Source organism: Sceloporus occidentalis, unplaced genomic scaffold (assembly GCF_023333645.1).
Source record: "Sceloporus occidentalis isolate IW3139 unplaced genomic scaffold, rSceOcc1.0.p SCAF_78, whole genome shotgun sequence".
Taxonomy (NCBI): Eukaryota; Metazoa; Chordata; class Lepidosauria; order Squamata; family Phrynosomatidae; genus Sceloporus; species Sceloporus occidentalis.
Genome location: NW_028317058.1, coordinates 1,850,110 through 1,864,047, shown reverse-complemented (window position 1 = coordinate 1,864,047; position 13,938 = coordinate 1,850,110). Strand labels below are relative to the sequence as shown.

The window sequence follows — 13,938 nt, the reverse complement described above, 5'->3', positions numbered from 1 at the left end:
GAAAGGATACCGAGGCGAGATGAGCAGCAGCAGCAGCAGCAGCAGCATCATGAGGAGGAAGAGACGGAAGAACGCTGGGTGGGACCGATGCCCACCGAGGCTTCCCAGAACAAGAAGAGGAAAGGTTATTATCGGATCCGCCGCCCGGCTTTGTTGTCACTTTGTTATCTTTTTACTGTGTAGTTAGTTGTTCTTCTGTTTAGATCGTCTTTCTGTCAGGCAAATTCCATGACGAAACCGATCATCTGTGAAAGGTTATATAATGATATTGGTGCCATGTGATGCACAGCCTCGGTAACTGCGGGAATATAGCTGTAGTTCTAGCACAAGACTTAACATTTTATTCATTATTAGTGCTGTCATAATAAGGAAATTATTAGACACAGGGTGTTGTAGACTGACTACCGGTCTACAACACCGTATAATGATGATCCGTTTATTATGTAGCTTTTACACTTGGTTAGCAGCCAAGGTAGGCTTTTACTTTGTAAAATGAGCTGCTCTGATATTGTTGTCCTAAATAACACTTAGGAACTGATTAATTTTCTCTCTTCCACCCAAGTTCTTGAGTTTGAAAAAGTCTACTTGGACAACCTTCCAAGTGCCTCGATGTACGAGCGCAGTTACATGCACAGAGATGTGATCACACACATTGTATGCACCAAGTAAGTAAAAGTTTCCTCTCCGGTTTGCCTTTCTCCGTTGTCTTGATGGATAACCCCCGCTGCCAGTTGATCCTGCATCGTTATGTCATTTTTTAACTCCTGCTTTTTGAGTTAAAGACCACATAGAACTGTGCATTTGGTTGATTGTATTTTAAAGATAACAAATCATGATTAGTACCGTTTATAATAAACCCGTTATTTTTGTCATAGATCAATTCACTTATCATTTGTTAAAAGAATATACATGCAGGACTGAAAACATGGGAAGAAGGAACTTAATTCTCTTTTATCTTCTTTTTTTTAAATTATTTTATACTATTTTTAAAGGAACACTCCAACCACCATATGCACGAGGAAATGGTGGTGGGGAGCTGCAGTTTTTCCTATAGTGCCTTTATTTTACCCTTCTTAATTAAGTAATTTTAATATACATTATTTGGTGAGGTTGTCAGGGACCTTAAATTGTTATTTTAAGCAATTTATTCTGACCAGCAACACAAATAAATCTACTGGGTAAAATATACCTGAACACAAAATTACTAGTTATTCCTCTGTTGACATCACAACAAAGGTTCGCTTTGTATATACATGTTGTGTCTTTTTAAAGTGGTACATTTATCTTAATGTGTGGTAGTGTATAAAGTGCCGTGTACACAGTTATGAAATGTTTGTATATGTAATGTTGCATATTGCATTAATGTAGTAATAATAATTCACAGGCTGTTCTGTATCATATGTAACATATTCTTGTTTGTTCTTATTTTTCTGTTTATTATGTTATTGAGAACACCTGACTAGGTCAGACTCTTTATCTATGATTTTTCTTTCTTTTTGTGTATTGATAAGTTGTTTTTTTTTATGCTTTCAGGACAGACTTTATTATAACTGCCAGCCACGATGGGCATGTGAAGTTCTGGAAGAAAGTAGAAGAAGGGATTGAATTTGTAAAGCATTTTCGGAGCCATTTAGGTACCTGTGATTTTATTTTTTACCTTTTTAAGTGACCCTATAAAAAATACCAACCCTTACCACAGTATTCAAAATGAGCCATAAATAGTAAGATCTAAAGAGCAATGTGTCTGAATTATATACTAGCATCTGAATCAGGAGTTGCAGTGTAGTCTTTACAGAAGTTTATTTTTTGATTTATTGTTTATATATCTGTAGCGCTGTACAATGGGTAGACGGGACATAACAAGTAGAATGTAACATAACAACATGACGTACAGAAACAGGTGAGGAGGGCCCTGCTCAAAGGAGCTTACAATCTAGAGGATTTTAGTGAAGACGCTGTAAATGAAGCAGTTCACATGCCAAATAAATCTGTGCCTGGGTTTAGTCTGGTATTCGAAAGCACTTTATCCAACCTGAATGAACCAAAGGGTATTCACAGAATTAGTTGATGGGAAAATTTCAGTTACTTGGAGACTTCCTCCTGATCCACGTCTTTCAGCAGTGCAGCAGTGGAACACTAACACTTATAGAAACATTCTGACTACAAGAAAGCATAGGGGTTTTAATATTTTATTAGCTTCAAAAAATACCTGTCCATATATATATATTTATTTATTTGACCTCTATTTCTCTTTCATCGTAAAATGTTTTGATTTATGAAACTTGTTACCTGTCTATTGTTGCAGGAGTGATTGAGAGTATCGCAGCCAGTGTTGAAGGAGCTCTTCTCTGTTCTGTTGGAGAAGACCAAGCAATGAAAGTATTTGATGTGGTGAACTTCGACATGATCAATATGTTGAAACTTGGGTAGGTACCAGATGTTTGGTGTGCGGGAAATGCGTTTGGCTGCCGGTCTAACAAGACCCACTGTCTGCATGCGTGGAAAGCGCTTCCATGTATTTCAGTGGGACTGTATTTCTGTCTCTGCCAATTAGTGGCAGGATCTGTCTGACTCTGGAAGGTGAGGGGGGCTGCATCTCTGGAGCTGCTGCTTCTTCCAAAGGTAATCTGCATTCTTATTTGGTGAAGCTGTATGGGACATTATACTGTCCACTTCAGGCATCCTTTTAATGAATTTGGACATACAGTGTTTGTGCCGGATAAGCATACCCTCTCAGGTCAACATTTAGCAGTCTCTGTTCAGCTGTGTGTGCATGTTATCTACTTGGGTTAACATCAGGTGTCTAAAAACCATATTCTTGTGGGTACCTTGTCATCGCAAAAAAGTAATGTGTACCACATGGTTTGCTCTGTAATACATAGGATTTATTCACTAATTGGGTTGTAGGTAACTTTTTATAGTGAGATAAAAAATATATTCTTGCATTAACTGTGGGGGCCAACAAAAGCCCCCTTCTGTCACATGAATGGCCAAGCTGGCCTTGTATAACACGTCATCCTACATAACTCACCTAAAACTCAATAATAGTTATGTGAAAAGTGAGTCAGGAATATTCTGCTGGTTGCTGTGGTGACGAGACCACTTTTCCAACTTGCTACCAGATTTTTTTTTTTAAATATCTCATGAATAAATCATTTTATTTTCTAATTGGGAGCAGATGTGTATCATATTGGTTATTTAAGGCACAGACATGTTATTTTACAAAAGATATAGAAGACAAAGTACAATAACTCTTTTCCTAACATTATAGAAACGCTGGAATTTAAACCTTTTGTAGAATGTTTCTAACCTAATTTATGGAGCACCAATGTGAAAACCGAACAGCAGCCAGGTTTTAACCCTTTCCTCCAGCTATGTACCTTCTTAACACCACTCCCCTCCGGATGACTCCTCTAACGCGCCAACATAAACCGCAGTACAGCACAAGAAATAAGACACAAGTACCTTTAGACGCGCTGGGGTTTAGGGCTTGGAGAGCCCAGCTGGATTGATCTACAAGTAAAGTTTCTAAGTAGCGTTACGATCAGAAGTGCAGTTTCTCAACACCTCCTTAGTTGAGGATCAACCAGGCCTGTGTTTGTTAAATTAAGTTAAGGAATCACTAAACTTTTTTTATGCGAAGGAAATATATGAAATTACTTTCTTATTACATAACAAATGCTAATGTTTTTTTTTTTCTTTCCCCTCTGTGATCGTTTTTTTTTTTTTTTCTTCCTTTTTGAAGCTTTCACCCTGGGCAGTCTGAGTGGATTTATTGCCCTGGAGATGCGATCTCAGCGGTGGCTTGCTCAGAAAAGAGTACCGGAAAGATCTTTGTATACGACGGCCGTGGGGACAACAAGCCGATGCATGTATTCTCCAAGCTGCACTCCTCTCCGCTAACCGCGGTCCGACTCAATCCCGTGTATAAAGTCGTCGTGTCGTCTGATAAAAGCGGGATGATAGAATACTGGACTGGCCCTCCGAAGGGATACAAATTTCCCAACAACGTCAATTGGGAGTACAAGACCGACACGGATTTGTATGAGTTTGCCAAATGTAAGGCGTATTCTACCAGTATAAGTTTTTCCCCAGATGGCCAAAAAATGGCCACCGTCGGATCTGACCGGAAAGTTCGAATATTCCGTTTTTTGACTGGAAAACTCATGCGGGTATTCGATGAGTCTTTGAGCGTAAGTAACAGCCGGACCCTTTTATTGCTATCCCTTTTCATTTATTAGAGATTATTTGTATTTAGTTAATGATGGAGTAAGGATTGTATGTTATTTTACACGCTTATATTCTCTAGAACTTTGTTTGAAGCTCTCTACTCTTCTGACAGATGTGTGGACGTACCATCCTTTTCATATTCATTTTCATAGACCATTCCGTTCGTTTTAAATTAATTTGTAGCATGTCCAGAAGCTCTTTGATAACCTCTGACGCTGTGCAGCTGACCCTGCGTTTACTGAGCAATTTATCTCCCCGTCGCGGGAGCAGAACGTTTTGCAGTGCAGTTTGCTTGCGGTTTGACCTTCTGAACAACATATTGTGTCAATGTGTCTTTCTGTAAATTGGAAAGAGTTTGAAATGATTTTGTAAGATTTTAAATCACGCGCAGGAATTGTCTCCAGTGTCTGATCTTAACCTTTTGAACAAGAGGCTGCCAATAGGTTTTCGTCCTGAACATTATCATTGGCACGGAAGGTCAGCAGCGAGCAGCTGCCTTTTCATGTTTTAGGTGTTGAAGGCCTTTTGAAAGATGTTACGTTGAGACTTTGCGGTCTCTCTGAAAGTATAGACTGAGCCAATTTGCCCTCTGATTCCAAGCAGATGGAATCCCCTTCTTGGAATGTTTTTATAATCTTGCTTACTGTTAAGTAATCCCACACGCTGTTCCTTTCCGCATTCATTGTAGGAGCAGTGTTTCTGCTTTAATGCAGCTTGTTAGTGAATTGAAGCAGTAATGCCCACGCTCTAGCTTATTCATCAGACTATATTCACTAAACGGAGAGTTGTCAACTTCAGTTGGTTTCAACTCTCGTTTACTATTCATTAAAAAGGGTCAACGTTGGCAAATTTCTCCTGCAAAAGGCTGAGCTGGCCCTGCATGATGCATAAGTCAAAGGGTGAATAAATCTTGAATGTTTAACAATACATTATTCAGGCCCAACCATGCTCTTCCCCCAGCAGAAGCTCTCCGGGGTCCTCGTAATGCATAGCGAGGAGAAGGAGCTGAAACAAACTCTCCTTTTAGTGACTAGACCCCTATGTCTGTACACGTGTTTGTGTATTTACTGAAGGGTAATTTCTTTTAAAAGTGCGATTTTCTTTTAGTTTTGGCGTAATGTTACCAGGCAGTTACATATTGGAAATTTGTATGCGTTCTCGCTCTGTTAGCTTAGCCCAATCTGCGACAAACACCGCGACTCCTTATCATGCTGCCTTGTAGTAAACAATAACATGGCTAAGCGTGACGTTCTTATAACATTCTATAGAGGAATAGACTTCATTACCGTTCCCATAGAGAATTGCCTCAGAATTAACCAAATTATCACATGACTAACAACAATGGCAGCCTCGAGGTCTTCACAAGTTTATTGGAGCAAAATGAGATTAAATCGTTGTTCGTCAATGCTAACCTACATTATACAGAACTGTATTTTATGCTCATGATATTTTTCCACAGTACTTCCCCTTTAAATATACACAGGCATATGTATCTGTCGTTAAATTACTTTTTTTTTTCTTTTAGTAGTGTCACATGTTCTTTCTTTTCTTTGTTTTTATTTAACCCTACACACACGCGCACACAACACCGTCCAGTAGACCCTCTCCTCCCTACCAGCAACACTGTTACATCTCACATCTCCTGCAGAGCCATGGTGTAAATTCTCACTCACACCTGGCATACAGCGAAGGTCCCATCATGGTGCAATGCCCACTGTGATGAGATGTGTGTGTGTGTGTGTGTATACCTATTCTACCATAAACAAGTAACCAAATTCCTGTTAAGTTATTGTAGTTGCATGTATTATGTTTACATATTTGATGCTGCCAAAATGTAATGTTATAGACAAGTAATTCACGATCTTAATTGCACGGCCAGATGTTCACAGAACTCCAGCAGATGAGGCAACAGCTTCCGGACATGGAGTTTGGACGACGCATGGCAGGGGAACGGGAGCTGGAGAAAGTAGATGCAATAAAACTTATGAATATCATTTTTGATGAGACTGGACACTTCGTATTGTATGGGACAATGCTCGGAATCAAGGTTATCAATGTTGAAACCAACAGGTGAGTGTCATTATTATTATTATTATGTTTTGTTAATAGTGCCCACAATTTACACAGCGCTTAACTCTGCATTGACTGTACAGGTTGTGCGCTGTTGATTTCCAGGAAACCAAAAACATTACACATTGGGTTGTATGAGCAATGCACCTTTTATCATGCAGCCTTTCTGTGCCAGCTTCAAAGCAGAAGGGAGGATCTGTTTTTGGTTTATGGCAACAATCATGTTAAAACGTATTTCTCCTGGCGGCAGTCAAAACCCTTTGGAACAAAAGAAAAATGTTAACATTAGCTAAAGATCCATGTGTTCTTTACAAGGACAAACACAAACGATTGCCAGAGGTCAGATATTAGGATTATCGAAAGAGTTAGTTGGAGATTATGAGTTCGACTTGTCGTGGTGCTACTGTAGTTATACAGAATTATTCGATATGGAAAACCCTTTTTTGTGGACGCTGTTTTTTTTCTTGCAGATGTGTGCGTATTCTGGGTAAGCAGGAGAACATCAGGGCGATGCAGCTCGCTCTGTTCCAAGGAGTGGCTAGGAAGCATCGCGCTGCTACCACGGTAGAGATGAAAGCCTCGGATAATCCTGTCCTCATGAGCGCCCAGGCTGACCCCACCATTGTATGCACAGCCTTCAAAAAGAATCGCTTTTACGTGGTTAGTCCAGCCTACGCAACAAATCTTATTTCTTACAATTAATAGCCCAAAATACAGTGTGTCGGGTTTACACCTAAGGTGCTTATCTCGTGCAATAGGAAGTTCACTACTAAAGAATTAATGCTGGATCGCCACCAAAGCATAAGAGTACTGATGGAATGAATCATTGCCAGGGTGATCTTGGTAATAAGAGGTGAAGCAACTTTCCAGTTCATAAGGAATCCAGAGTTTGGTAGTAAATGCTTCTTGATCTTGTAGGAACCATATACATATGCTTGAATTTTCAGAAACTTATATATATTATGTTTTTTGGTCCCCCCCCCCCCCCCCCCCTCGTTCTTCCAATCCCCTATAGCCACGTTCTGAATGAAAGCCGGGGTATCTGGTGACTCTCGCACCTCAGATGTTTTCACTTCAGATCAGTGGAGATCTTAAGTCTGTTTAACGTCAGTTTACCGGTGTAAAAATGGAGCGGCACCTCGGAGGCAGCCAAAGACCGCTGTTAACACCTTGCTTGTTCCAACTGATCTGGCTGTCAAAAGAAGGAAGAAAAGCGTCATGAACCTTTAAAAAGTACATGGAGTCCTTCCACAATTACAGCGGCGCCTTTTAGTATAATTTTGGCTTCTACAAAATAAGCCATAAATTATTTAGTGTCTACTGGCTCTTTAAAATGGATCTGCCTGTCATTATCATTTTGTATATATTTTTTTAATCAAAGCTATTATGCTGTAAATTGCAGTGTCATTAGAATAATTGTCCTAGTTAGAAGCTGTGATGGCAACAGTTGCCCTTTAAAACGATTGTTTTTGCTTTGCGTGCCGATTCACCCTCCTGAGCAAGTGCCCATATTTTTTCCAAGAAACTTACACATTCCCTGAGCCTTTTTCGAATTGAGTTGAAATGTGGATGATTTGGTACTTGCTTTGACTTTTTTACCCCATGTTCTCTGCTGTGGCCAAGAGGATTTATTACGTTCTCCCAGCTGGAAAGCTGTGACAAAGGGCCTCTTCCAGATGTATAGAAAAGCAAATTACCATTGAAGTCAGCAGTTGTGCGCTTGTTTTCTCGTACCATGGTGTGCCTGTAACAATTTTCCTTTCATTTGGATTTGGAAACTTTTGATAAATGGCCATTTTAAGTGGAACATCGCACATCCGCCGCTGATGGGAACAGTCAGAAACTCTTCTACAGATTCACAAACACTACGGTTACGGAAAGCCCGCCAGCAGCTAATCTGTCCACATGTTCTGTGTCTAATGTCTGAAAGCAAATACAAAATAGCTTACGTGAGAGAGCATCTTGTACCGCATTCATTAGTGTTGCAAACGTTCAGCTTCTGGGTAATTGTCTAGAATATTTAGTGATGTTGTTTTTATTTACAACTATTGCTTTAATGCTGGTATTGGAAGTACATTTGCCGTACATTTGCTGTATTTTCCGTACTATTTTATGAACTGAATAATGCTTTTACTTCTAAGTTGCTAAAACTTTTTTGTGTTCTAAATAAGGGTCCTCCGGTGTCCTCTACTGTATGCAAGTAATGCAGGCGATACGTTTCTTCTCTACATGGACCCTAAGTTGTCCACCCTGAATAAGCGTGATTCCATTAAATCCTTTTGTCTTCAGTCAATAACATCTACTTAGGAATATAGATTTTCTCGTGTAGAATCTTGCGGTAAATAATGTGGGGAAGCATCTTTTTTTTTCGTTTTATGTTTCTTCGTAGAGAGCCAATGGAATGAATCCTTGTTTTAGATTATCTGAAATATTACAGGTGTTCTAGTTTTTTCTTCTCCCTGCATATCCTCGTGGTATGGCATGGCCTTTGGCGTTCTGATCCTGCACCCCTCTCAAACTTCTTCGAATCTGTTTTTGGTTCAGGGGTATTCTGAAAACACATTTCAGAATAATGGGTAATGAGATCCGTCTAGACGCATAATTTCCAGACCACTCCTGGTTATCAGAAACATCCTACCATCTTCTTTGTGATTTTTTTTTTTGTTTGATTTTGTTTTGTTTTTTTGACTTGTAACTTCTAAATTATAGTTTACCAAAAGGGAACCAGAAGACACAAAAAGTGCAGACTCGGACAGAGACGTATTCAATGAAAAACCCTCAAAAGAAGAAGTAATGGCTGCCACTCAAGCAGATGGACCAAAGCGTGTTTCTGACAGCGCCATTATCCATACCAGCATGGGAGACCTTCACGTCAAGCTGTTCCCCGTGGAGTAAGTAAACAGCCCGTTTTCTTTGATATTCTGCTTCTTTAAAGTAGATGTTTATGGGAACTAAAGCATTTTGGGAAAATGATTCTTGGTTTGAATAAATTATTGGCATAAAGAGGCAAACTGTAAACTTTAAAGTAAAATAGAGTTTGCATAGATAAATCCCTTAATGTGAAGTGGTTTTGTTTTCAGATAATGAAAGCAGAGCTAGAGCAAACCTTAAGTGATATTACACATTAAAGCTTGGATGAAAATCAAGCCAGGAAAATTGCATACGTAAATACACAAGCCGTGAAAATATAATACTCTAACTGATAATTCCAGAAAGTATTGTTCTCTTCGTTGGATAACCATTTTACTAATCTAATCTAATGCATTTTTTAACGCAGGTGTCCCAAAACGGTGGAAAACTTTTGTGTGCATAGCAGAAATGGTTACTACAACAGCCATGTTTTTCACAGAATCATTAAGGTTGGTACGTGTGCTTTAGATCATTTCTGGGTGCAATTCTTTCTTCCAATTTTATCACAGGCACCTTAGCACTAATTTACCCAGTGAGTTCCATATGTGCATAAATAGTTTGTGTTCTTGACACTAAAGCAATATATCACCTTGTAATTCGCATAGGTCAAAACATATCTTACTACAGCTTTCCCCTACGCTAGTCTGTGGCTTGCACTATTTGCACTATTTGTCATTACATTCTGTGATCACCAATGTCGGAAGAACAGAGGCTGCTTCAACCTTCCTACTGAAATAACAGCATTTGTAAATCAAAGTATGCTGTAGTCGGTAGATTTGCAAGAGAACTGGCTGGTGAGATGTCCAGATCATGCAGAACAATAATAAATCGGTATTATACATCTATAACACACCCATGTTTGAGAGTCACACTCATCCATGATATCTTGAAATTAATTCTTGAGCATAAATAGCTTTTTTAAAATAAAATTAAGTATAAATTCGGGTGAACTCATAATAAGGCGTTTAGCACTACTGGTTGGCTTGAAGCAGCTACTCGGTGGTAGAATTGAAATTGGTGCGAGTGCTTACCGCACGCATACACGGTGCGGTCCTGTTAGAAGCGATAATCTTTATATTGATGCCAATTCCCCATTTCATCTCTTAGGGATTCATGATTCAAACTGGTGATCCAACCGGCACTGGAATGGGAGGTGAGAGTATATGGGGTGGAGAATTTGAGGATGAGTTCCACGCCACATTGCGGCATGACCGGCCCTACACTTTGAGCATGGCCAACGCTGGCTCCAACACCAATGGATCCCAGTTCTTCATTACCGTCGTACCAACTGTAAGGAAACAGTAATTGAATTATTATTAAATCAGCTGATCGTTATGTATAATATATATATATAATTGTAAACTGAATTTAGTGTTTGTTGTTGAACTGATTTGCATACACCTACCCAGAATCCCTTGCACTAGGATTTCTGTGGGAAAAAGTCTTTAGGTACATATGTGTATAATTTAATATTTGTGGGGCAGAGGTTGGCTCAGGAAAAAGGAAGGCTTTGGGCTGCTTATTTAAAGGCATATGAGAGCTGAGTTCCCCCTTTACATTTCCGTTGTGTTACTTTTGCTCATGCGTGGATGCAGATCCGTTCAGCTGAGCATCTCTCCCTGCTCATGATATGTTTACCACTGGTCAGCCCCAGCGTTAACCTTGTGAACAATGATGGGACAAGCGTCTTATCCTCAATTTCAGTGCCAACGATACTCCATTGGGCTGTCAGTGACTAAACTGTCCCTTTTTAAAAAGGTTACCTCACCTGACCGTAAACTGATATCATTATCTCAATATCTGCAGTAGAAAAGTCCCATTGTGATAAAATACTTCACCGAGTTCAATAAGATGATCTAAATGTTGGCAAATCATTCCAGTTGCTATCAAAGGCAGAATGTCGGAGTAATAAAAGTACAAATAGGGGTTGCTAAGTGCTACTGTATCTTTATTTGACCTGAATGAAGTCCATGACCTGCAAAATGTATCTTGTTTAGTTTAACCTCTTTGAAAGACCTCGGCATCAGCCTCTTTCTTAGTACTAATGCAGCCTTCCCAGAAACAGCCTTCACATATGTGTATACCCCGTCATACCGTGTTCAAACAGTGACGACTTACTCCGAAGAGTTATCTGCTCTCCAGGACATAAATGTGTTTCTGGTTCTTGGCTTGGTGGAGAAGGTAACGTTGCGTCTGAAAGCTAAAGCGTGTTCCCCAAGTGTCTGGGTGTGCTGAAGTGATGTATGCTGTCTCTCTTGGGATTAAGTAACTGTCTGCTTCTTTCTCTCTCTCTCGCAGCCTTGGCTCGACAACAAACACACTGTATTTGGGCGAGTTACTAAAGGAATGGAAGTTGTGCAAAGAATTTCAAACATCAAGGTTAACCCGAAAACAGACAAACCGTATGAAGACATCACCATAATCAGCATTACTGTCAAATAAGCTCATGTTTTTAAACCGTAATGAGAATGTACATAAGTCTTTTTTGTTTTTCTTTTTATAAAATGCTTGGGATGGAGGAGAATATTTTGCAAATTGAAAATGTTCCTCAATAATTAAAATCTACGGAACTGATTTGTTTTTTATGTAGCTTTTGATTCATGTTGACATTTTCATCACCATCTGTCTGTACATCAACATAAACAGGAGGCCATAATCCAAACCTAGAGGGTCAGAAGCTTTGATGTCAGGGAAGTTTTAGTTTACTGAGAGTCTGGTAGATAAGAAGTGGTAGAGCTCATGCAGTGATGGGATTTAAACATGCATTGGACAGGCATATGGCTTCTGAATCTCTGACAAACCAAGGATTGATTACCAAGTCTTTACATCAGAAGAACCAGCAGACCAGATGAGCCGAATGGTTCTTTTCTGACGTCAATTTCTGTTTCGTGGTGCAGTTTGTGCTTCTCCAAGAAGGGCTGAGCTGCTCCTGCATAACACACAGCTCCGCTGGAGAGGTGGTCTCCCCGTTTTACAGGGATAATCAAGCCCTTCTTTGGAGGAAGCTCGGTGGGGTTGGCTGCTTTATCTCTATAACAAGAAAGATTTGGGTAACTAAGTGCGCAGGGCAGTAAGTCATCGTGTTGGTTTAAAATGGAAGAACTGGGCCTATGGTGAGAGACAGCATTTGGGAGTTGTATGATTGCAGGTGGTCGGTCCCATATATCTATGATTTACCACAGAGATGGTGAGAAGGGGGAATAAATTCTTGTCTGCGGTACACTGGGCTTTATTATCTACTAATGCATAAAGCCAGCAAGTTGAAACTGTAGCCCTCCAAATTGTATACTGCCTTGGTCAATGTGAACATACTCTATATACGACCAAAAGTATGTAGACACCCATTGCTAACAGGTGTATAAAATCAAGCATGTAGCCAGCCATCTCTATAGGCCAGGGGTGGGAAACCTGCAGCCCTCCAGCTGCTGCAGGACTACATCTCCCATACTCCTCAGCCAGCCCCTTAGCTGAAAGAGCATTATGGGAGATGTAGTCCTGCAGCAGCTGGAGGGCTGCAGGTTGGACACCCTTGCTATAGACAAACATAGGCAGTAGAATGGGTCTAAAGAGCTTAATGAGATTTTTGACCTGGTCCACAGTAAGTGTGAATTCTGAAGCATGTAAAATTCACCTGTCTTCTGTAGCATCAATCACTAGAGTTCCACATTGCCTTTGACAGCAGGCACTGTTTGTCACCAGCTTTGTGAAATGGGTTTCCATGGCCAAGCAGCTGCACACAAGCCGAAGATCACTATGCACGGTGCTAGGCTTCAGCAGAAGCAGTGGAAACGTGTTCTCTGTAGTGATGAATCACACTTCGTTATCTGGCAGTCTGATGGACAAATGTGGGTTTGGTGGATGCCAGGAGAATGCTGAATCTACTGAAATGCATAGTGCCTACTGTAAAGTTTGATGGAGGAGTGATAACGTTCTGGGGCTGTTTTTTAGGGTTTGGGTCTTAGTTCCAGTAAAGGGTAATGTTAGTGCTATCAGCTTGGGGAATGTCCTTCTTGTTTCACCACGACTGTGCCCCTATGCCACAAAGCAAGGTCCATAAAGACACAAACACCTTTGACCTTTCAATTGGAATTACAGGTTGCAAGCCAGGCCTTCTTGGCCAACAGGAGTGCCTGACCTCAGAAATTCTCCAGCAGAATGGGCAAAAATTCTCACAGACACATATCTTGTAGAAAACCTTCCCAGAAGAGCAGAGTCTGTTATAGCAGCAAAGGGAAGGCCAACTCAATATTCATGCCCATGGTTTCTGAAATTGGGTTTTTTAACTAGATCATATAGGTGTCATGGTCAGGTGCCTACATGCCTTTGGTCTTATAATGTACCTTTAGAGTTAAAGGAATTATAAACACAATAGCACCCATTTTTATTACAACATGGATTTTTTCATTCATGGAAAAAAAAGGTAGAATATCCCATTTGAAGATGGTTAGAGGTGGAAAAAAAAAAGATCCTCAGAGTTAAGGAAACTAAAACCAGAATCATGGAGAAAGAGACCTATACAGTATATGAAATCTCAAGATGGCGCTGGTATCCTGAATCACAGAGGTCACTGACATAAATAATGGCAACATTCTCCTCACCCTTCTTCTCTTTTGGCAATACCTATTCACTCTAGTTTGAGCATTTTGCCTTTTTGTGGTTGGCAAGTGGTGGCAACTGCGGCAATAGCCCCCCTGCGGTTTTAATTTAAATAACTGGGTGTAATGGTAT

The 13,938-nt window shown here is 40.1% G+C and overlaps 1 protein-coding gene across 1 annotated transcript; it reads left to right on the top strand.

Annotated features, from left to right (window-relative positions):
* Window positions 1–2,358: 2,358 nt before the first annotated feature.
* On the top strand, window positions 2,359–11,652 carry LOC149285510 (peptidylprolyl isomerase domain and WD repeat-containing protein 1-like). The gene is made up of 8 exons (XM_089495243.1): window positions 2,359–2,426; window positions 3,746–4,193; window positions 6,110–6,300; window positions 6,771–6,960; window positions 9,010–9,191; window positions 9,578–9,659; window positions 10,318–10,500; window positions 11,509–11,652. The coding sequence occupies exons 1-8, from the start codon at window positions 2,374–2,376 to the stop codon at window positions 11,650–11,652; spliced, it is 1,473 nt and encodes a 490-aa protein (XP_089351369.1). The 5' UTR covers window positions 2,359–2,373.
* Window positions 11,653–13,938: the final 2,286 nt, after the last annotated feature.

Coding starts and splice junctions, on each gene's coding strand:
- LOC149285510 (XM_089495243.1), top strand. CDS start 2,374: ATGAAAGTATTTGATGTGGTGAACTTCGACATGATCAATATGTTGAAA. Junction 4,194..6,109: donor TATTCGATGAGTCTTTGAGC/GTAAGTAACAGC, acceptor TTGCACGGCCAG/ATGTTCACAGAACTCCAGCA. Junction 9,660..10,317: donor TTTTTCACAGAATCATTAAG/GTTGGTACGTGT, acceptor TTCATCTCTTAG/GGATTCATGATTCAAACTGG.